Source organism: Chelmon rostratus, chromosome 9 (genome assembly GCF_017976325.1).
Source record: "Chelmon rostratus isolate fCheRos1 chromosome 9, fCheRos1.pri, whole genome shotgun sequence".
In the NCBI taxonomy this organism is placed as follows: domain Eukaryota; kingdom Metazoa; phylum Chordata; class Actinopteri; order Chaetodontiformes; family Chaetodontidae; genus Chelmon; species Chelmon rostratus.
In genome coordinates, this window is record NC_055666.1 from 8,279,416 (window position 1) to 8,303,773 (window position 24,358).

General features: G+C 42.8%; 2 protein-coding genes across 2 annotated transcripts in view; both read left to right on the forward strand.

The window, feature by feature from the left end:
• Window positions 1-9,239, forward strand: part of si:ch211-26b3.4 (connector enhancer of kinase suppressor of ras 2) — a 53,994-nt gene extending 44,755 nt beyond the window's left edge. The window contains exons 15-24 of the mRNA XM_041944095.1: window positions 59-101; window positions 1,428-1,476; window positions 2,041-2,213; window positions 3,474-3,547; window positions 3,660-3,731; window positions 5,588-5,658; window positions 5,761-5,861; window positions 6,584-7,181; window positions 8,631-8,932; window positions 9,030-9,239. Coding sequence (XP_041800029.1) covers window positions 59-101; window positions 1,428-1,476; window positions 2,041-2,213; window positions 3,474-3,547; window positions 3,660-3,731; window positions 5,588-5,658; window positions 5,761-5,861; window positions 6,584-7,181; window positions 8,631-8,932; window positions 9,030-9,239 — 1,693 coding nt within the window. The remainder of the gene's footprint in view (window positions 1-58; window positions 102-1,427; window positions 1,477-2,040; window positions 2,214-3,473; window positions 3,548-3,659; window positions 3,732-5,587; window positions 5,659-5,760; window positions 5,862-6,583; window positions 7,182-8,630; window positions 8,933-9,029) is intronic.
• A 3,545-nt stretch (window positions 9,240-12,784) lies between these two features.
• Window positions 12,785-24,141, forward strand: apool (apolipoprotein O-like). The gene is made up of 11 exons (XM_041943996.1): window positions 12,785-12,810; window positions 13,759-13,857; window positions 13,944-14,069; window positions 14,615-14,669; window positions 16,943-17,041; window positions 18,127-18,218; window positions 18,307-18,423; window positions 19,034-19,139; window positions 19,238-19,699; window positions 20,047-20,187; window positions 23,479-24,141. The coding sequence occupies exons 1-11, from the start codon at window positions 12,799-12,801 to the stop codon at window positions 23,565-23,567; spliced, it is 1,398 nt and encodes a 465-aa protein (XP_041799930.1). The 5' UTR covers window positions 12,785-12,798; the 3' UTR covers window positions 23,568-24,141.
• The last annotated feature ends 217 nt before the right edge of the window (window positions 24,142-24,358 follow it).

Below are 24,358 nucleotides of genomic sequence, written 5' to 3' on the forward strand. Positions count from 1 at the left end.
GGAAGGAGTAGTAAGAGTCGTTTGTGGTTACATTCAACCCTGCGTGTTCCGCCTGCAGGTACTCCGGCTCAGGAAGCTCAGGAGCGGCCTCCATGAGGAAGGTAGGAGAGGCTGTGCGGCTGACTGCATTTCCCTTCCTTTATGAATCTACGCATACTAGTTCTGATGTACCTGAGTTTTTAATAACGCTGTCTTCTCAGTATATTTTTATTCTGACTTAAACCTTTAACGAAGCAACAGAGGCCTCAGTTTTATCAGCAGCCTCCTACCAAACACATCCACTGTTACATGGAGTTTGATTGGATTGTGTCCAAATAATAGCCAAATGTACAGCCAGACATGAATAGAGAGAGATACCTGAGATTAAGTCCATTCAGGACTGTAATAATTAAATAAAAGATAACAGTCAGATGAGGTAAATTGCTTTCCATATTTAGGTTACTGTGACACAGGAAGCTGTCTTAGTCATTAGCCCTAGCCTCTCCTCCAGAGCACTATGAGTTGTAGCATGCAGTGAGTCAGCTCAGTTGACTATAAACAGATATTTATTCGGCTTTGTTACCTAGATAGACAGCCTGCGGGTGTATACGGCTACGTTAATGTCGATACCTATAGCCTGCTCACATTAGCTTCTTTGAGATGCATCAGCGAGTGTTTGCAGTTTGCTGACATAATCCAAACACAAAATCCGATTTAGAGACTATATCTTCCATTGAAAAAAGAAATAAAAGACTCTTCCTCTTGGAAATGAAAAGTTTAATTCATAAGCAATAAAAGTCATCCTTGTTTCATTCAATACACTGAGGGGGGTACAGCCTTGTTTAGTCTGTATGATCAGTAGCTTACGGTGGCTCATGTTATCTAATTCTAGCTTTTTTAGGTAATTAATGCTGTATTACAAACATTACTGAGCTACTGACTTCATTGACTACATTTTTGCGTTAAATATCATCACGCAATTGTCACTTGTGGCCACAGTGGCCATTATTCAGCAAAAGTAATGCCACTAGCACGGCTAAAAACACAGAGAAATTCATCAACACTATTCCTATACGAAGCACTGAAAATCTTGAACCTTTTTGATGCATTTCAGTGTTTTAAATGACTAAAAGCAGCCCATTAGGGCTAGCTAAGGTGATGCAGTTCACAGCATCCTGGTATCACTGTGGTTTTAGTCTCAGTGGCAGACAGCATTCAGCTCTCCATCACAGGTTGTAGGTCATTTCCTGGCTGTAGCCGCTTTAGTATTGTGATCCCTCTGTGCCTGTAATCCTCTCTGCTGTGTGCCTGATAAAATAAAAATAAGCTAAACATGGAGAGTGAACTGCCTGCAACCTCCCTACGTGCATCAGCACCAACCCAGAAAGTTTGCCTGAACTTGTCTTTTCTTGGAGCTAACACGTTTTTTCTCTCTCTCCCCCCTCTAGTCTTTCCATTACACCTCTCTAAGAACGAAAACCAAAAAGCGAAGCAAAGGTTGGCACGCTGGTTCATTTTCTTTTGTATGATCTTCACAGTTCTGCCAGTGTATGTATGCTAGCATAGGCAGCTCCAGAAAGAGTGAACATTTACATGACTGAATTGCAGACTCAGTCTGACAGACTTTAGCTGCTGTGACTGGCATGTAGACTGTGGTGTGTGAGAATCATAGAATCAAAAGGACAGTTGAGACAGGCTTCGTGATGCAACATATTGCTTGTGTATGTGAAAAGTCCAGATGTACGGTACTTGATGAAAACAAAATACACAGCTGCAATAACACTGCACTTGCAAAACAGACAACTTGCATTCCCATTCACACCTGCCACACCTGATTGATTGTTCAGCTTTTTTGGATGCTCCCAGTTTATCACTGTCACTGATGTAATGCTGTAATAACTAATACATTAACTTTGCAGATGTGCAAAAAATTCTTTATTTTGTAGGGATTCAGTAGTTCGCATTGCTTGCTGATTGCTTGCTGCAGATGTAAAAATAGTCCAGATATTTGTTCTGTCCATACCCTTTCAGTATTAACATCGCTCTGTCCGCTCTCGGCAGGTTCCCTCACTAGTGCCAGTCGAAGGAGAATTTCCTGTAAGGACCTGGGCCACGGTGACTGTGAGGGCTGGCTGTGGAAGAAGAAGGATGCCAAAGGCTACTTCACCCAGAAATGGAGGAAGTACTGGTTTATCCTCAAAGAGTCCTGCCTCTACTGGTACACCAACCAAAATGTAAGGAATCACATTCAGCTAACATTGTATCCCATTGTCAGAGTCAAACTAGAGTTCGTCAGGCAACACTTTTCCTCCCTGCATCTTCATTCAGGTTTTTTTTTAAACCAAACTAATGTACCACAGTCAGATGTACAGTTGGAAAATATGCCAACAAAGGGGCCAATTTTACATGTAAAGGGCAGTCTGCATCTCATGGAGGGTGTTACTCAGCGTGCAAAAACAGCTATTTAATGTCTGCTGTGGCTCTGAAGGGAGCTTTCTAAAGGCTGAGAAAATAAAATAAAAAAAACCCATCAGGGATATCTTGAGTTACGTTCAAGACTTTTCATATGTGGAAACAAATCTGCATTATATTCTGGGGACATTGACTTTGAATGATGAAGGCATTTATCATCTCTAATAAAAGATACAATTGAGTTGCATCATGGAATTGTAGGATCCAGTATTTTTGGAGGTTGACTCATACTATGGACTAAAAATCTGAATATTTGATTTGCTGGTTCTTCAGTCTTGACCATTTTCTTTTTACATTTCTCAGAAGTCCTCCAACTTTTATGAAAGTGTAATATTAAGTAGTGTACCTCTTTAAATATAGATGCATTTGACAAATATTAAGATCTTATATCTACACATTAGAACATTTAAATGACCATGTAATTGCAATGTCCCAAGTTAGAGTCCAGATAAGTATTTTCACCAAAAAAAAAGCCCCCAACACATTAGACATTATTGAAAGAAATTAAGGATAAATGTTACAGAGAAAATGCTGCTTTTCATCTCTCAGAATCGAATATGTATCACCCTTTCTGCATCTGTGCTTTTAGCGTCCATACAAAGGCTGCAACAGTTACTTTCTTTGTTGTTTCACTGTTTGATTAATCTGGCTGTTTTTTCTTGAATAATTGATTCATCATTTGGTCTATAAAATGTCAGGAAAGGGGAACAAATGTCCATTACATTTTTCAAGAGCCCAGTATAGATGTTCGGATTAGCTTGCCCAGACCCAGTAATTAACTCTAAATGTGATAGTTTGTTCACATGACTCATTTTTCTAGCTAAGATAATCATATCTCGTCTATCTTTTTCATGTCAAGTGGTGACAGGATTTTATCTCAGCCAACATAAACAACATATGTTATTTTCATATGCTTGACTGGAGTACTACTATGCCAAATGAAATTGGTATATCAGTATGTATGACAGTTTGTTCTGTGTGTTGATGATGTACCACCACCCTCCATCTGTGTGCGCCTGCAGGATGAGAAGGCTGAGGGCTTCATCAGCCTCCCAGAGTTCAGAATAGACCGAGCCATAGAGTGCAGACGGAAATTGTGAGTGTCCCTCACATGTCGCCGAAATTACTAATCAAGCACATTTGCTCTCACCCACACAACATGAGCCACAAAAATACTAATCAGTCTTCTTCTTCCTGACTGACTGCAGTGCCTTCAAAGCCTGTCATCCCAAAATCAAGAGCTTCTTCTTCGCCACAGACTGTCTTGAGGAAATGAACAGGTGAGTGAGTGGGTGTCTCTGTGAGTCTCTGGGTGCGTGTTTGTGTCTTCATGTGGACGGCAGTCAGATGCCGAGGACGTCACATGTTCTTTCATGAATATTTTAACTGAGTAAACCAAGTTTACACAAGGCAACAGCCCACACAACACTGTGCATGAATAAGGCATGAACCTGGCCCTCTGTTGTTAAATGTAGAACTGCGTATGTGTGTGTAAATGTGTGTGTGTGTCACGTGTGTGCTTGTGTGAGCAGGATATCATAGTGATATTTGCAGGAGTGCTATCTGATGAGCTCTAATTATCCACACCTATCCTCAATAACATGCAGAGATAATTGGGGGAGTAATTAACCAGCTATATTTGACTCCATAGGTTCATGTGTGGAAGCACTTTTGCACACATTTACAAATGTGTTTGTATATGTGTGTGTGTGTGTGTGAATAGGTGGCACCAGAAAAATATCCTTATATGTCTCTTAAGGTAAATCATGTCATTTTGGTACACTTTCATCAGGGTTTACTAGATTCTGAAAGGCAATCACATAGGAGTGTCAGACTAATGTCTGGTTTGCAGCTGGAAAATGTTGTTGAAAACATGAGCACGATTGATCAATCAGTGACATTCAGTGCTGCAAGCCTTGTAGCTCCGAGGCCATTGCAGAATACTTTAGATACTGAGCCTTCTGGTAAAGATGCAGTTCCCGAGTTTCTACAAGGTTCCTGGTGCCCTGAAACTTTTTGCAGTGAAAATGGGCTGTAACACACAAAATAGCCTGTGTAGGCAGCCAAATAATCACAAGTCACACTGACAATTAAATCCAAGGAGCCAAAACTGAAGCCCAAAACTGATTGTGATAAGGCTGCAGTTTTTCTAAATGTTTCATTGTTCACAGCAAATCCCATGAAAAGACCAAAATAGGCAAAGCGTTGCTCCATCTCTCAACACTTTCTGATTTCCCTTTGTCTGTGGCTCTCAGCCTCTAGCCCATTTGTTCCTAATGAAGATGTGAATCTTTAAAAATGCTCACAAAGACATAGGCTTATTAATTTCCTACAACAGCTGGGTACTGTAGTTTTTAGCAAACGTTGCTCAAACAGGAGGAAATAGAGCATTTGTTGGGAACTATTTTCATTTGGTGTGCCTGTATGTATGATGTGTGCGGCATCAAATAAAAAATAAAATAAAATGTACATGTTCGTGCTTATGAAGGAATATGGCAGCCAGTGCAACAGTGTGGCTCCCTGATATGTTTTTTTAGACAGCAATGTATTTCTAAAGTACAGAGGAACAAGCTCCGTCAAGCTTTGGCTACACACAAAATACTTGTTAGTTGGATCAGCTCATCGTTCATCATCATCCTTTAGCACACATTTCCTAGTATGATAAGTTTCCTGTTCCTCACGCACAGACTTGGCCTCTATTCTTAGTAGCAACCTTATTATTAGGTGTCTGCAGAGAGTCACAGGACAAGTCGGGATCTGCAATGGAGACAGACAGAGGGATGGGATGAGGACAGGAAGTGTGCTTGTAGAGAAAGAACGCCATCTGAGACTCGCTGCTGAGAGAGAAAGGGACAGAGGATTGTCACTTCTCTCTTTCTGCATCCATCTCTCTAATTATCTTGGTGCTTTTCTCTCCTCATCAGGGGGATGAAGTCAGTTAGACACATATCAACTGTTAAGAGACACCTTTTAAATTATTTAAAGGGAAAGTTTTTATTCATCACCTACCATTTACCCAGTATAACCCATCATTTCCTCTCCTCCACTCTGCTCCTTTTTTAATCCATCCTCTAATTCCTTCCCCGTCCTTACTCCTCATCCCTGGCCTCGTTTTTCCTTTCCTTGCTTCCTATAGGTGGATGAACCGGCTGGGGCTTGCTGCTATTGGCTACACACCAGATGACAAGGTGCCGCGCCCTGATGAAGGTGAGACAGATTCACTTGGCCAAATATGACAGACTTTTACCCTTTCGCCTGTGAATTGCTAACACGTATATGTGTGTGGGTCTGTTTTTATCTCACTATCAGACTACTGGAGTGAGAGTGACCAGGACGAGGTCGATGGCTCAATGACGCTCAAACAGGAGGGACCCTCGTCCCTCTGTGATACTTATCACCGCACACCATCAGTAAGTACACACACACACACACACTCAACATTTTCTTTGCAGTGTTTCATTCTGATAGAATATTTTATTCCTAAAAGCCCCACAGTTTTCAGAGCTGCATAGACCAGAGCTCTCAGCATTAATAAAACATCAGAGTGTGAGAGTCTCTGGTTCAGTAAGCAGCCAAGACCATCACTTCTCTGTGTTCTGCTGCCAGAACTTGTTTTCATTCAGACCTCTAGGTGGCGACAGTTGCCACTACTCATCACATCTCTGGGAGATAATGAAACACACTTTTACTCAGAAGATATTCAGACATGCACACTGGTGGCAGTGGTACCATGTTTTCCCATTCCTGGAGTTACTCATCTGCCATCTCATTGCTTTTTTACATCTTTTGGTCTCTTTCTGCCTTTTATACTTTCCTGTCCTTCTTTCTTCTCTTGTCCGTCCGTCCGTCCTTACACGCCTCTTCCTTCTCCTTGTTTTGCGGGTCACATCTTCCTTGTATCTGTGCTCACATTTATCTGTCCCTCCCCACTCCTCTCCATACTAACCAACCCCCATCCACCTCACAAACCCTTCAGGCTAACCTCCTTCACAGTTATGACCAGTTGCCCCGCTCAGTCAGCTCCATGAGCCTCATGCGCTCCACACCGTCCCCGCTCCCTCCACCAATGAGTGCCTCCACCTCCCCCATCCCTCCACAGATGGTCTCTTCCTCCTCCCCTCTCCCGCTCCAGGTCAATTCCTCTAGTCCCTTCCCAGAGCCCAAGCACGGGCGACATTTCTCCAGCGAGTCCACGCACTCCCACTCCTCGGCCGAGGACCAGCGTGGAGACGGCATGGGCATGGGCACGGGCACAGGCAGCACCAGTACCCACTCATCAGGCTGCCGCTCTTCCCATCGTGAGCGCCGCTCCTGGCAGGACCTCATTGAGACCCCTCTTACCAGCGCGGGGCTGCACTTCCTGCAGACGGCGCCGGGGGAGAGTGATTACGGAGGCCTAATGGGGAGCATGGCTGGAGAGATGGGGCTGTACGGAGGGCTGGGCAGACAGGGCATGTCCCCAGAGAGGCGCAGGCAGGCCACGCTGCCCGTACGGAGACACCACGCCGCAGAGAGGGACAGGGAGCGGGACGGGCCCTTCCCTCTGGAAAGAGGACCACACTCGCACAGCCACACACACCGACGCTCTCACAAGCAGCGCAGCCAGAGTTTGCCCAGGAACAGGGACCCGATGCCAGGAAAGCTGTTACACACCTCAGCTCATATGGAGGAGAGGAGCGAGGATGAGGAGGCAGAGGGGCAGGCTGCTGATATGCTCCAGGGTGAGGAGGGTAAGGACATCACACACAATGTGTTTTATACAAGACAAACCTCTTTCAGAGGCATGGGTAAAAAAAAGTCTGTCTGGCCTTCAGAGAGATAGACTTCTAAGTAACAATTGAGGCAAAAATATTGTGCAATACATTATTATTCCCACATTCAAAAATCATCATCAGATCAACAGATAAATAGAGGATCAAGGGCAGGTCATGTTATTAACAGGATATTGTGTGATAGCATGATTTTTATTTATCAATTTATATACTCCAGTTCTTCTTTCATTTCAGTTCACTGTCATAACATGCACACAGCTCTCCTGTACTGATATTAAATAGGATGCTACACTGTCATGAGTCAGGACTAGCTAGTGAGCCAGAAGACGAAACAACCTGATTGAGGTATGGCTACTAAGTTTAGCTGGTACAGCTCTTGCAAAGCATGTTTCTCAATTGCAGTAAAGTGTGTGTATAATTGCACTGGTATTTTTTCTGCTGTGTTGTTTCATTCCACAACTTTTAGAAGAAACCAGTATCACAGGGAAAAGGAGTGTGTGACTTTTTGAGGTATTATCTATGACATAATTAGAGGAATACAGTTGACTCATAAGTTAAAATGGTCATAACTACCAAAAATAATAGTAATTAAATACACACACATACACAAATTGAATGGACATGAATTGGAAGTCACAAGATGATCGTATATGATGTCATATATTGGAAAGACTACAAGATTAACCTGCTACACAAAATTAGGTTTCTGTTTTTGGGACTTCTCTCTTATCTTTGCTTTTTTTCTAGTGGAGAAAAGGAAACTGCAGCTTTACATTTTAAGGTGAAAAGAAGTTCAAATGACGAGTCTGAAGAGGGAAAATCAGGCTTTGGTAACCTCTGTTACAATAGTCTTTGTATAAAGGAGACATGGACCAAAAAGTTTTTAAACCATTGATTGTTTGGCTGGATGATAGATGCAGACAATGGTCCTCAGGAGAGAACATTTTAATGTTCCTATCCTGAACTTCTTTTATTCTTCTTTGTATGGTTTGATAGCTGAAATGGCACTTTTGGAAGACACAGCACTGTTTGGTGGTGTTTCTGTTCTGTCAATATTAAACCAGGACAGGAACTAACGATTATTTACATTATCGATTAATTTGCTCATTTGTTTTTGGATTGATCAATTAAACTTTTGGGACTATTAAATGTCAGAAAATAGTGAGTCCAAGCTGACTCCTACATATTGCTGGTTTTGTTCTACGAACAGTCCAAAATCCCAAAATAGTCAGTTTACTATTAAAGAAAGTGAAGAAAACCACCAAATATTTACATTTTAGAAGCTGTCAGCTGTGAATTTCTGCCACTTTTTTACTGAGAAAACTAATCGATTATCAATATGGTTGCTATTGTATACTAAGCTCACCACTGTCTATCCAAATGGAGCTCATCAAGTCATTCTAGCAGTGAATCTGACTCTAACCGCTCCTCTCCTGGGTGTCTCAGACCTGCGGGAGTTGAGAGTCGAGAGCAGAGAGAGGAGGGTGTCGGAGGGAAGGGAGCGGCGGGTGTCGGAGGGCCGCGAGCCGGAGCCGTTGGACGGGCTAGAGCAGCTGTACCGTGCCCTGGAGCAGGCCAACGTGACGGCTCTGGGAGACCCAAGACCCTGTAGCAGGCAGGAGCTCCGACGCTGTTTCACCCAGAGAGCCAGGGACCCTCTGCTCAACGACAGGCTGCACCGGGTCCGAGCCCTCCGCAGCACCTTGAAGGTAGCACAAACAGAGGATTCAAAGGAGAATTTGATGTGTGGCAATTCTATGTGGTAACCCCCCAGTGCCTTTTTTTGCTCTCCCACCCACCCCCCAGGCCAAAGAGTCCGAGCTGGCAGTAATCTGTGCCCTCCTGGAGGACCCTGGCCTGTGCTCCCAGACCTTCAGAGAGTGGAAACAGTGGCACAGCGAGCTCTACTCAGACATCTGCCAGCTCAGTCCGGGCACCAACGGCCAGGACGACCTCTCCCCGCTGGCTGCACCTCTCATGACCCACACACACTCCTTCATTGAGACACATGTGTGAGAAAGAGAAGCGAAGCAACGACTGAACTGATACACACACTGACTTACACACACCCACTCTCTCACACAGACACACACACACAGAGCTTTACAGTAGCTGAATCCTCTCTCCTGATCACGACTCTGAGCACGCACTCACACAAACACACACTGATACACACACACAGGAACACACATTGTAAGATGTGTAAATATCATAGAGGGAACAGTCTGAGACCTGCGTGTATGAACTTTTGATAATCCTGAGGACCCCACAGGGTGCCTATTGCATGCCTGAACAGAAAGCATTAATCTTCCTTTGTCTATGGAACTCAGCATAAACTCCACACGCTTGTCGAGCAAAATGGAAAAAAAGGAGACTTTTTAACATGTTTGTTCCTTTGTACTCTCTTGGTTTTGCTTTTTTTTTTTTCCAGTTGATTTTAGGGAGCAGGGGGAGCTATGTAGCAGCAATACAGAGGAGAATCCTTTTCACCACAGCACTGTACTACTTTTGTACTGATGAACTTTGCACCCAGAGCCACCAGTTCTCCCCCTTTCTCTCTCTATCTTTTTGTTTTTGTTTTTGTTTTCTCTCACTGCATATCTCGTTGATTTACAGGGACCTCACTTGTTATTCCAGGCTGATCTGACGGGACAGTGTGGGGAGAGTAAGGGCAGTGACTTTTAGCGTAAGACTGTGAGAGGTAGCCGTCAATGCTGGTTCATCTGTTTTAGATGAAAACAAGCGTCGCGAGCATTGAAGGAACCATTGTGCAGGCTAGATGCACTCTATTTCAAGCTGTGAACTGTTCAAAAAAAAAAAAAAGACAACACACAATTTTATCTGCAGAAGGAGGCTCCTCTGATGGAGTGCCATTCAGTTTGCTTTCTCTCTCTCCCTGTCTTTCTTTCTTTTCCTTTCTCTCTCTCTCTCTCTCTCTCTGTGTTTCTGTCCATCTCCTCCTTCTCTTTTCCTAATTGTTCCTTTGTTTCCTCTCTCTCTCTCTCTCTAGTCCTCAAAGACTTGTGTATATGTGTATACTGCTGTGTATACTGATGTAAATGTTTGCGTTCCACTACCACTGTGATATGCTTCTAGAGGTAGCGGAGGGAAGACAGAGAGTATGTATTTGCGTGGGTGCAAAACAATTTTTTTTTTTTCCTTTTTTTTTCTTAAACAGCGAATGCAAGAGCTAGAGAGTTCTTTTCAAAGGAGTCACTCACTACAAAGAATGCACTTTCTATATCTCTATATCTCATTGGCTGCATCACAGGGTCTATGTCTCATCGGCCTCTTTACCATTGCTGTTCAAAATATCAGGTAAAAGCATTTGCCGTCTCATTTTCTAAAGATTTGTGTACAGTCTACAAATATATTTAAACATAGAAGAGTATATAAATCTATTTACGTTTTGTGTCATAGATATAATGTAAAGTATGATGTATTCTATGCCAAGGTTCTGCAGTGTCCCCCTCTTCACTCTGTAGATGCAGGGTGTTTAGCAGTCGAACAACTAGGAGGCAGACAGCAACAACAACAACCACCGTCATTGACAGCTGATTGACAGTTTTTAATGGTTTACATCACGGCTGACCCTTCTCCTGGTGATGTGTTGCATGAGAAAAGGCCTGGGACTGATTTGATTGGACAGGGTAAAATATTGTGGATCATTTGTGTTCTTTTTTTTTGCTTTGTTTTGTTTTCGTTGCTTTTTATCTTCCTCCCATGATTGCAAGATAAATTAGACTTGTAGCGCATGATACATGCAAAAATACTGTTGAAGAATGACCTTTTATTTATATGTTCATAGATTTGGTGTATTCTTTCTTTTCATTAGATAGTGTTTAAAGACACACACTGTACAATAACTGAGGGAGGTAGTTTTGCTGCTCAGTTACTTGATCTAATGCAGATCCTCCTTTAGCATGCTACCAGGAGGTTTCAATTTAATGTTTTGGTTTACATAGAAAGACTGACTCATGTCCAAAGGCTTCAGGAATCTTACCTGAGAGACAACAGTACAGTTACTTCTAAAATGAAAGCGATTTTGACATTCCCTCCAAGCATATGGCTAATACTGGGTGGTCAGAGACCTCTACACTAAATGGTCTGTAATGTCTGTGAAACTCGGATGAATCATTTCATCTGCAATATCAGGCCAAGGACTCAACGGTGCCCCCCAGTGTCAAAGACTCTGAGAGACATGCGTAGCACCTGCTGCATCCAGCACTATCTGTACTTATTCTTCATATTTTACTGTAATTCTTTGAGTGTAGGTTCAGGTTTTTTCATCATGTCACGCTGTCGTGAAATATCAAACACAACCCAGACATATAGCTCATGTTTTTTGAACAGTTAATTTGAGAGTACCACAAAGAAACTAAATGATGCAAGCACTTTCCCTGTGCCTCCCAACACTCTCTTTGGCATTGATGGACTGATTATACTGACGATCCTACACACACATAGCTGTAGAAGAGTTACAATACAGTTTTAGTCTGCAGACCTCTCTACATTTCTCATCTGTAATGTTGGTCTTCTTTTTCCAACCGCTGCTCCGCTGAGCAGGTGACATACTGTAGATTAAGGAGTGCAAGTTATGATTTGTAGGCACAGACTGTGTTATCCCTCCCAGATCTTTGTGTGTGTAGACCTGCAGAAACAGGCCGAAAAGGGAGATTCCACTGTGTGTTCTTTCAGGGGTGTACACCTCATGGTACATTGCACAGGTGTGTAAGATGTAAGTTGCACTGCGACATTAAAAAAGGAACATATTGCTCTTTTTCAAGGATAATATTAGCTTACTGTTATTCTGTACATTAAACTGACTAAAGATGATATTAAAAAAGAAAGAAAATGACATTTATTCTTCCTAAAGTAGCCTTTTTTGGTTTCATATATATGAATATATATTACAAAAAATACAGATTGTAAACTTAAGTTGTTAAACTTTGACTTCAATAAACTGAATCCTCTGCACTATGAGCTATGTTCTGTTTATGTGTACCTTTTCTTGGATTTGTTTTTGTTCTTATGTTACCAGGAAAAAGACTCTTTCTCCAAGATGTGGCCACAAAATTAGGTTATAATACCAGATTGACCTCAGTTAATATTGTACTTAGATTGTTCCAAATCCCAAACAAATTTGAGATTAATCAAATTACCAAACACATCAGAGTTTCAGTGGAGCAGACCTGGATCTTTTGAAGCTCCTTGGGGTGTGGGACCCCGAGGCAGTTTCCTGCTATACCTTGCCTCTAATAATCCACTGCATGTCATTAACAGTTGTGGAACTGCAGTAACAGTTACATAGTTTTAAAATGGTTTTAAAATATCAATAAAAATGAAATGTGATATTTTACTTTCTAATTACAAGCAAGCAAATGTACCAACCAACAGCCATTATCAGTATTGGGCAGCTTGAGAACACTGTGTGAACATACCTGCTGAATGAGATCACTGTAGTGCCAGCCTGTTGCAGGTGCCGCTTCAGTCCAGTAGGTGGCAGTAGCAGACCGTGGATCGGACCATTCCGAAGCTGCGAGTCAGAGCCCAAAGAAGAAGGAGGAGCGCTGTCATGGCGGCCAAGGTGAATGCTTGACATTTCCTCTCCGGCAAAGTTTTCTGTGTTTAATGTGTATATGCGCGGACACATTGTTAACGTCAGCTGCCCCAGAGTCGCTAATGCAAACTTGAACTGACTGTCACTTTACAGGCTCCCAACGCTGCGCTGCATGACAATAGCTTTGTAACTGTATTAGCCTCGTTGAATGAGAAAATGCTAACAAGGCAGCGCCTTGCTACGTTAGCTGACAACAGCTTCAGAGCTACTTCCACTAATAATTGTCTCCTAAACAAGTATAGCAGCTTTTAAATCTTGATGTTTGTCATTACTGGCTTCGTTAGCCATTATAGACTGTTTTGGTACATTTTGCAACCATCTGACCACAGTGAGAGGCAGCATTACGTTTAACGTTAGTTAGCTTAGTTTGAGTCGGTTGGAAGTTACCTCAGTATCCAGTAAACGTAGTTATAAATATTGTGTTGTAAATAACAATGCTTTCGCTGTCCTGTGCGCTTTACTTTAGTACAATCTGACGTACTTCTAAGTCCACTAACGTTACTTTTATTTGATGGCTAGCGATATACTGAATATGCAAACGACAAACGTATAAAACATGAAAGTACCCAGCAGTACACAAAACCATTACAGTGATCTCCAGCTGGACCTTCTGAGACATGACAATTTAGGAATAATAGTCCATAGACATGATAGAGCTGCATAATCATATAACAATAACAATTATCACACTACAATTCTGCATAATGACAACTTTAACTTTTGATGCTGTGATAACATTAATGTCATACTGAAATTATGACTGCAGGACTTTTACTTTTGATAGAGTATTTTTGCATTGTGGTTTTGCTACTTTCATATATGTAAAGCATCTCTTCCACCACTGGTCCACATGAGTCATCTGTCTATCAGTGATTAGTGTCTGTGACACTAAAGTGCACTTTTACTGTGTCCTAGGTGGTGATAGTGGCCGTCCCGACGGTGCTAAGCATAGCCTCCATCCGGGTGTATACTGTGAGGGAAGCGCCCACTGAAGGCCTGGTTACTCGAGAAAAGGTATGGCTGTCCCAGAACATCAGCAGAGAGCTCACTGCCATTCACTGAACGTCATAATGACATGCTGACTCTGCCTCTGTCCCCAGCTGAACATCTACACCCCGCTGCCACAGTCCGCCCAGGCTCAGTTTGTTCCAGAGAGGCCGGGTGTTATTCAGAGTGGGTTAACCACGGCGAGAGAGAGCATACTACCATTTTACCTGGCTGTGAAGGTATTAAGATTCTGGTGTGTGTATCTGCAGTGGCACATCAGAATAGATTAATGTTTACGTACACCAGCTGCTCCAGGATGAAGTCAGACTTTTTGTCACATCCTGTCAAACACTTTAAACTGAAAAACACCAACCCTTTGACGGATGTATGCAAGTGTTACATCAATGGAACATGAGCTCAAAAACATTGAAGAGGTCTTATCTTGCACCTGCAGTGTTAGTTTTCCAACCCTGATTTTTGTTCCTCTTGTTTGCGGTTGCAGAGCACAATCCCACGTGCTGCAAGTGCTCTGTGCAGGTACGATTTTGCAAACAGCAAAGTTCAGGAGTCAGACAGGAAATAGTGCTCTCACTATTAAGGCCGCAGCTGTGAGACTTGCTGCGAGGAGATTTGACAGTTTGATACTGTTGGAAGATGGGGGGAAAAAACACTTTACACTGACTCAGATGTATCAGTTTCAATATTGCCTAGATAGCTGAGATAGTTGTGTTCTTGCTGGCCTGTTTAAGGAGTTGAATTCAGCTGTGTCCTTTGTTCCCGGCAGGGTGCCTGTTTCTCTGTGAAAAGGGGAAGTGTTAATCTGTACCATGCAGGAGAGGGTGAGTCAACAGTAGGTACTGAACTGAAAGTTGTGTGTGTGTGTGTGTGTGTGTGTGTGTGTATATATATATACACACACACATATATATATATATATATATATATATATATATATATATATACACACACTGCTAAAAAAAAAATAAAGGGAACACTTAAACAACACAATGTAACGTCAATCTCACTTCTGTGAAATCAAACTGTCCACGTAGGAAGCAACACTGATTGACAGTCATTCACATGCTGTTGTGTAAATGGAATAGACAACAGGTAGAAATTATGGGCAATTAGCAAGACACCCCCCATAAAGGAGTGGTTCTGCAGGTGGTGACCACAGACCACTTCTCAGTTCCTGTGCTTTCTGGCTGATGTTTTGGTCACTTTTGAATGCTGGCGGTGCTTTCACTCTAGTGGTAGCATGAGACAGAGTCTACAACCCACACAAGTGGCTCAGGTAGTGCAGCTCATCCAGGATGGCACATCAATGCGAGCTGTGGCAGGAAGGTTTGCTGTGTCTGTCAGCGTAGTGTCCAGAGCATGGAGGCGCTACCAGGAGACAGGCCAGTACATCAGGAGACGTGGAGGAGGCCGTAGGAGGGCAACAACCCAGCAGCAGGACCGCTACCTCCACCTTTGTGCAAGGAGGAACAGGAGGAGCACTGCCAGAGCCCTGCAAAATGACCTCCAGCAGGCCACAGATGTGCATGTGTCTGCTGAAACGGTCAGAAACAGACTTCATGAGGGTGGTATGAGGGCCTGACGCCCAACACAGTGCAGGACGTTCGGCATTTGCCAGAGAACACCAAGATTGGCAAATTCGCCACTGGAGCCCTGTGCTCTTCACAGATGAAAGCAGGTTCACACTAAGCACATGTGACAGACGTGACAGAGTCCGGAGACTCCGTTGAGAACGTTCTGCTGCCTGCAACATCCTCCAGCATGACCGGTTTGGCAGTGGGTCAGTAATGGTGTGGCCGCACAGCCCTCCATGTGCTCGCCAGAGGTATCCTGACTGCCATTAGGTACCGAGATGAGATCCTCAGACCCCTTGTGAGACCGTATGCTGGTGCGGTTGGCCCTGGGTTCCTCCTAATGCAAGACAATGCTGGACCTCATGTGGATGGAGTGTGTCAGCAGTTCCTGCAAGACGAAGGCATTGATGCTATGGACTGGCCCGCCCGTTCCCCAGACCTGAATCCGATTGGACACGTCTGGGATATCATGTCTCGCTCCATCCACCAACGTCACGCTGCACCACAGACTGTCCAGGGGTTGGCGGATGCTTTAGTCCAGGTCTGGGAGGAGATCCCTCAGGAGACCATCCGCCACCTCATCAGGAGCATGCCCAGGCGTTGTAGGGAGGTCATACAGGCGCGTGGAGGCCACACACACTACTGAGCCTCATTTTGACTTGTTTGAAGGACATTACATCAAAGTTGGATCAGGCTGTAGTGTGTTTTTCCACTTTAATTTTGAGTGTGACTCCAAATCCAGACCTTTATGGATCAATAAATTTGATTTCCCTTGATAATTTTTGTGTGATTTTGTTGTCAGCACATTCAACTATGTAAAGAACAAAGTATTTGATTAGAATATTTCATTCATTCAGATCTAGAAAGTGTTATTTTAGTGTTCCCTTTATTTTTTTGTGCAGTGTGTGTGTGTGTGTGTGTGTGTATATATATATAAACTAACAAACTCTTGGTGCTTTAAACTTAGTTATAATAATATTGATAGTAATAATAAACTGGATTCATATAGAACTTTTCATACAAGAAATGGGGCTCACTTGAAAAATGACAGAATGAACATAAAAACACGGAGAGAAAATTGCTGGAAAATAAAATGGAAAATAAAACCCACTGAATAATAATAATATTTTGAGTTAAAAATAGAGTATATAGAATGCAGAAAATCAAGTGCCACTCATGAATTTGTACTGATAACCTAAAAACAAAACATGTATTTAAGCTGTTTATTTATGGCCTAATTAAATGACTTCTCTGTTTACTGATGCTATAGTATGGAAGTTGCATCGTAACATACCACACTCTAGTTGTGTTGGATATGTTAAATATGTAAGAGAAGCATGATTGCATCTTACTATCCATTAGTGACACTGCTGCACAAAATGTTACTGATTATTATTGCCCTCTGTCTCACTACTCTTACTGTTACTGCTGCAGAAAACGCCACAGTGTCAGCAGTTCAGAACTGAGAAAATGAAATGAGTATTTGACATCATGTTGACTGTGTTGCTGTGTTTTCCAAGATATGTACTATTACCTGAAAGACCCTCCCCCGGAGTTTCTACCCAGATTTGGTACCATCACCATGGCTGGACTGCTTGGCATGTTCTTGGCACGGAAAGGTAAGCTGATCCCCGGTCACTTATCATCACAAACACTTCCAACCATTGTTTTTCATCTAACAAAATAAAATCAAGTGTATCAAATGCATCAGTATTCGGTGACATCTAAACACAAACAGTCAACCTGGACAAAGTAAAAGTAAACAAGACAAAAAAAGCCTTTTATGCTGGATTCTACATACGCCGTTAGGTAGACAATCAAAGAGTGTGTCGGTTCGACTTCCTGCCCCTTTGTATGTAGAGCATCAGTATTGATCAAAGAACTCTGTTTCCTGTCCAAGGAAACCGTCTAATATTTCCCTTTGCACCATCATAGACTGAGAACTTTGTACATGTTTTCTCCACAGGATATCTAAACAGTCAGTATGTGGTATCTGGATGTATGTGTCGGCATTGTGCTTGAAACTATTTCACATTAATAGACATGGAACTGCCTTGAGTCCCTTGCAATAACGTAATGGTAATGCAATAGTTGTACATAATAGAAAAAGCATTACATGTTTTTGTTCATATTTACAGTGTTCTCATGTTTTGGACTTCTCATGTCACCCTGAATGTGGACGTGTGAATATAAAATGCCATAAAAAATACAAACGTCGCTTATTTACAACCCCAATTCCAAAAAGTTGGGACGCTGTGGAAAACATAAAACACAATGTGATCATTTGCTAATCCTTTTCGACATATACAAAGAAAACATGTTTAATGATTTTTGGAAATATCTGCTTATTCTGCATTTGATGCAACAACAGACTGGGAAAGTTGTGGAACGCTCCAAAAACACCTGTTTGGATCATTCCACAGGTAAACAGGTTGATTTGTATTACACAGCGTCTTGTAATACTTTCGTGGATTTGGTAAAAACGGTAAAACCACAGATGAACAACAACAGCGAGTACCACAGTAAGAAAAGAAAAGTTTCCGTTTCAGTTTTTTCAGCACTCTTTGTTTTTGTCTTCTCTCTGTGGGGGAGTTGGTGTCATGACATTTACACATTAATATTAAATTAATTTTTTCCTGATACAGACACCTGTTCACTAAACCAAGACAATGATTGCCATTCTTCATTGTCAACTCTATTTCAGGCTCTCGTTTCAGGAGGTTAGCCGTTCCTCTGGGCCTGATGAGTACAGCCGCTTCGGTGTGCTACCCGGCCCAAGCGGTGGCTGTGTTGAAGGTACCGCTGCTTTTTCCAGCGTCTGCTGTCTCTGACAAACCTCATTATTTTCAAAGTTTAACTCTGTTATTGTCTTTTTCTCCCAAAGGTGACAGGTAAGAAGGTGTATGCTGCAGGGCGGTGGAGCAGCGCTGCGGTGTCTTCACTGTTCACCCCAAAGCCTCAGGAGGCTGTCACCAGAGAGACTGCTGCTTCACAGCCACAGGTTAACAGTCATATTGAGTTAGTGAACAGCTTTATTATGATCCGTATATATGTCAGTAACCAGCTGCAGTTGAATAGAAAGTATTGTAAAGCTGTGAACCAAAACTCACTTTCCACTTAATAATTTCCCCTCTACACTTTTCACTCGCTCAGAAAATTCCTCCTTTCTCTCAATAGGTTGTTTTCTATTTCCTGTCCTAGCACTTTGCCCTTTTAAGATGACTGGTGTTGTGGTTACTGTACTCTTTTTGCTTTACATGTAGTCGCTTGGAGATTTTTTTCATTTAGAAATTAAAGCTCATAATGCTGTTAATCTCACTGTAAGTCACCCCGTAATGTCAGCCAAATGCCCGAAACGTAAAATATTAATTCAAGTGATCACATTTTTTTTCTCTCCAGTGTAATAAATCTAACCTATTAGAACAAAATGACCAAGAAAATTGTAAAACTGGTGCTTAGATTAAATGTGTTACGTCTGTCACTGACAAGTACAGTTTTAGTGGAATTAATAAAATGTTGAAATTCATCATCATCATGTGATATATTATATAATAGTGAATGCAAGTCTTGGTTGAACAGATTTGAATCTTTTTTTATCCACATGTTGTTAGGCAGCCACAGTGCCAAATCCAGAGTCTGCAGCAGCTGAGGAGGAGACGTCCTCAGTAACACTCGCAGAGATATCCCCCGACCAGACCCCTACAGAGTCCAGCACAGGTATTATAGATATTGATCTCCGTCTGCTTCTTTTTGATTCAATCACACAAAGGCTTCTGCTGATGGTCTTCTGTATTCCCTCTTCTGTCCAAATCCAGTGGCACTTTCAGTGCCGGCAGAGACTAACACCTCCACAACCTCTGAGGAAATACCTGCACCTGTTGAAGGTGAGGAACCCTCAAACACAAAACAAGCAGCAGAGGATGTCTCTCCTGACGACACCCCAGCCGAGTCCACGCCAAGTTTAGAACTGGAGACACTAGAGGCTGCACCGCCGGTGGCCGCTGAAGTCGAGGCTGTGCCGGCGGAGGCCGCTGAAGTCGAGGCTGCTCCAACCGAGGCCGCTCCAGCAGGGGCTGTAACAGCAGAGGCTGCACCGGCGGTGGCCGCTGAAGTCAAGGCTGCACCGGCGGAGGCCGCTGAAGTGGAGGCTGCACTGGTGGAGAGTGCTCCAGCCGAGGCTGCACCGGCGGAGGCTGCACCGGCGGAGGCTGCTGAAGTCGAGTCTGTTCCTTCCATTGAAGAACCACCTGCTTCAGAGGCCTCAGACGAGCCAGCAGGTACCGTACATATTCTGCTCCATAATGTCAAAGAGCAGAAAGTTATCTAGGAATGAATGTGATTGTTTGAATGCTGCTGTTGGTACAGGAGTAGATTCATTGGTACTGATGGAATTGTGTAAGTGAAGAAAAATGTCAATATGAAAGACATTTTGAAACTAAAAGCTATTTGTACATCTCTTTTTACAAAAGCCAACCAGTACTGTACACTGATTTGTTGTAACTTGACAAAATGAAAACTTTCCAAACATTATTTCTATTAGCAATATTAGCTTGAGGCCGCAATAGCCCTCATAACACAACATCTCCTGCTGCTGACCCCGTGTTGTTTTGTGACTTCTCCACAGTGCCCGTTGTGGAATCAGCTGAGCCTGAACCTGCTCCTCATCCCGAGTTAGCTGACCCACCACAAGTGGCCGCTGTGGAGGAGACACCAACCCCGACGCTCACAGCACCACCTCAGCAGCCTGCAGCAGAAGACAGCAAAGGTAGTGTGAACACCTGCTGCGCTCACTCCACTGCTCTGGTTTGTGAGTAGGGCACACTGACTCACTCGTACACACACTGCACCTCTTCAGAATGAGCTGAATTCCAAGGCAGCTTGGAATTTAGTCACAAGTTTCACAGCCAGCTCTGAAATACATGCACAGCACGGCAATATACGAACAGCTGCAGTGAACTCAGTTTCTTTACTAAACATTCAGATGCCATTTACACGTTATTTACTCCAGATGTGAAAATGAGATCTGTATCTGGACACGTTACAGGTAGTCTGGTTCTTGTTCTGTTGAGGTCTTAGTTCGGTGTAAACGCAACATGGTGGCATCCGAACAGAATGTTGACACAGATATTTTTTCTCAACTTACATAGGTTATAGGTTGTTCAGATTTAGTTGTAATACTGTAATAAACTGACAATACAAGGGAAGGAATAACTTGATGTATTACATTTGTCACATTTACAAGAAGGGACAAATAATTAAGAATTTGTTGTAAACAGTGTGTCAGAAAGTTTATAAAGTTTCCTTCAACTCAATTCAAGATTCAATTCAAGAGTCTTTATTGTCATTGCACATGTCAATGAAATTTTCATTGCAACCCCCATGTTAGATGGTAAGAAAGATAAGACTAGAAAGAGTGAATAAAATTAAGATAACTACAATAAAATAAAATAAACCAACATGCAATAAAAAAAATATTCGTGAAGCAATTAAAAATATAACAGAATGAAAATATACTTAGGCAATAAAATATACTAAACAATAAACAATAAAATATGGAAGTGAAATGTGCAAACAGAATAAAATAAACAAGCAGAATAAAATATAAAATATACACAGTGAAATGTACCGACAGAATAAAATATGCCAATGGAACTGAAATGTGCTGATATACTAAAATCTATATAATTAGCGTATATGTGTGTACATAAAAGTCAAGTACACAGAAGGTGCAGGTGGAGGTAGAGGTGTAGGTGTAAAGTGCGGTGTGCAGTGTTCACAGTTCACACAGTCTCTCACTGCAGTGAGGGGCTGCTGGGGGTGATAGCTCTAACAGCTCTGGGGAAGAAGCTGTCCCTCAGTCTGTTAGTGGTGGTGCGGATGTTCCTGCACCGCTTTCCTGATGGAAGCGGTACAAACAGTCTGTGGCCCGGGTGGCTGGGGTCCGTGGCGATGGATCTCGCCCTCTTTCTGACCCGACCTTCATATATAGAGTCTAGGTCAGGGAGGGGGCAGCCCACGATGCCCTGTGCAGTTTTAACCACCCGTGCCAGTTGTTTCCTCTCCTGTGCCGTGCAGCTGCCATACCACACTGTCACACTGAGGCAGAGGATGCTTTCAATTGTGGCCCTGTAGAAGTTAACGAGCAACCGAGAGGAGAGTCCAGCCCGTTTCAGCTTCCTGAGGAAGAAGAGCCTTTGTTGTGCCTTCTTCACCAGGCGGGAGGTGTTCATGGACCAGGAGAGGTCAGATGTGATGTGGAGGCCCAGGAACCTGATGTTGTCCACACGCTCCACCACTTCTCCGTCCATGAGGAGGGGGGCGTGATCCGTCTTCCTGGACCTCCTGAAGTCCACAATGACCTCCTTGGTTTTCCCTCAACTCAACAACTTACAAAACTGCTGGAGCTGATTTGCTGCCGCCCCAGATTCCTCACACAGGCTTTGCTCTGGAGGACAGAGACCAGATATCAATGAGGATAACGAGAATGCACTGACAATACCAGGTGTAAATGCAAAGGCAAGATCAGATCGTTTCTTGTACAGATAATGTATGCAGATCCCATGTTGATACCAGTTGTCAGTAAGGTATCTGTGTCATCCAGTCTTAGAACAGTGCAACTCTTCCATCTCATCTTTTAGCAAAACACGCGCCATACTTGGCCTTTGGAGAACCCATCTCTATATTCAACAGATCGCTGAGTGAATGTGTTCTGCAAGTTTTTTCCTGCACCGTAAACCTGTGGGACTCCAGCAAAGAATAATATCCACCAAATAAAACACGAGGGGGATCTGATGTAATGCCACCGGAGTCAACATTTGATTATGTGCTGCCTGAAAACTTGAAGTCATGCATTAGACCCACAGTTTGCAACAGTCTAGACAGCCTGGCCTTTACCTGACCGGAAAGATAATGTTAAGATTCAGTGATGCCACATTGCGTAACACTGTATTCTACAACGGAAAAATAATAACAGCATCTGTCTGTTTGCTCCAAATAGACTCAGTCTCATAGGAAAATAAATTTCCTGCTGTACCGTACTGCAGATGTCATCTCTATGTGTACTCCCAGCACAAGGAAGCACTAGTCCAGCAACCCTCCATGAGAGCAAGAAATTAGACGTGAGAGTTAAATTTCTCTGATTATATGTACGTATGTAATGACCTTAACTTATATGTAAAACATGCAGATGTCACATTGCTGGATTTCTACACAGCTCTGAGTGGCTCGTTGTCACTCTGTTATGTGCATCCTATAATGCATAGCTACATATAACATGTTTTACTCACAGATTATTAGTGAGTGCTTGGATTTAGTGGATATTAGTTTGAGTGGGGTTCACTTACATTCTGGAGGGCAGAGCTCCGTATCAGAAGTCCTGCTGTTCCCCATGAATGTACCAGCTCTGTGTGCACATTAAACCTGGTAAACTGAGCACAATATTAATTCATTGGCTCAGTTTCAAGATTTCCACATCTTGTTTTTGCCCATAATTGTTTCCTGTGGTGCAAAGACAAATTTCAGATGAAGGGTGATCACATGAATCTTGATCTTATCTTGTGTGGGAAGAACCGCACCCACACAAAAAAACCCAGCACATCCTGATGACTCGGAATTCAGGTAATCGTAAGCAGAGCGTGACCCTGGTGCTCTTTATTTTTAGTCTTCTAGTTATTCGGTTAGGTTATCTAGTCATTTTAGTTTGTTCTGCTGATGCATTTGGTATCAGTCTGGTTAAACAGATCAGCTGAATCCTTTAAGGCACATATGTCAAACTGATTCCATAAAGGGCCGCGTGGCTGCAGGTTTTCATTCCAACCCAGGAGGAGCACATCAGGCCAACCAATCAACATCAAGGGATCACTTAGTTGTCAGCTGAAGACTGAGATCAGCTGATTAATTGATTCCAGCCTGGTGTGTTCCTCCTTGGTTGGAATGAAAACTTGCAGCCACGCGGCCCTTTATGGAACCGGTTTGAGATGCCTGCTTTAAGGTGTAACTTGCCATGTTTCTGTGCTAGTGACTGAGATTTTGTTGCATTTCTCTTGCTGCCCTCCAGGTGGCTCTGGTTTCAAGCCAGACCCTGCTCTAATGGACTTCGGCCAGTCCAACCCTGAGGATGAAGACCTGTACAGCACACGCAGTTGAGATACCACAGCCAGCTGCAGGAGAAACCTCATTCCCACACTGCCATCTCATATGTCATTCAGATTAAGCAACACTCGGTATCATTATGCAGCGTAAATAGGCCATTCGGCAAGCAAGCAGAGTTAGAAAGTCCTTCATCAACATTTCCATTCTCATTTTTTCAGCCCACATCTTTTATTTTTCTGCAGAGAAGGTCTGAGTATATTTGCATCGTAGCAGCAGTGCAGTGGATTCCAGTACACAAAGCGGTCGGTTTGTGTAGAAGGACAGAAACCTGGAAAAAAAATACACCCACAACTTCTTACAAGTCTTTAAATTCACAGATGGCAGACTGTGAAATGTTCTCTCTGTATGTGTCATTGAACAATAGCTGGCTTTTGTGCTGCAGCTTTCATTGTCATGAATGCATGGTGCTTTTATTTATTGTGATTTAGCCCATTGCCTTGGTACATTCAAAATACTGCACATGTGCTGGTAATCTTTACAAGATGGACTACCCCCGTTCCATTTTGTCACATCAGTAATTGTCGTCAAATGTCGTCAAACCAAAAATAAATATATATTTTTCACAGTTTCATGTTGCGTCTGGTCAAATACTTACTTGTCAGTAGCAGTTAGTTGGATTATTTATCGTCATGCACAACATGCTCAGCACATCTGGACTTATAAAATAACAGTTTGACTGGTGAAACATTTGTCACACAAGCACACAACGTATTACATATACAGTAGTTTAGGGAAGTTCAAGGAAGTTTTACTAAACAGACGCTCTCTCATCATCACATCATGAG

Bases quoted from the DNA above. Each gene is read 5' to 3' on its own strand.
- apool (XM_041943996.1), top strand. The intron at 19,700-20,046 runs GTACCGTACATA...ACTTCTCCACAG, and splicing joins GGCCTCAGACGAGCCAGCAG to TGCCCGTTGTGGAATCAGCT. The intron at 20,188-23,478 runs GTAGTGTGAACA...GCTGCCCTCCAG, and splicing joins TGCAGCAGAAGACAGCAAAG to GTGGCTCTGGTTTCAAGCCA.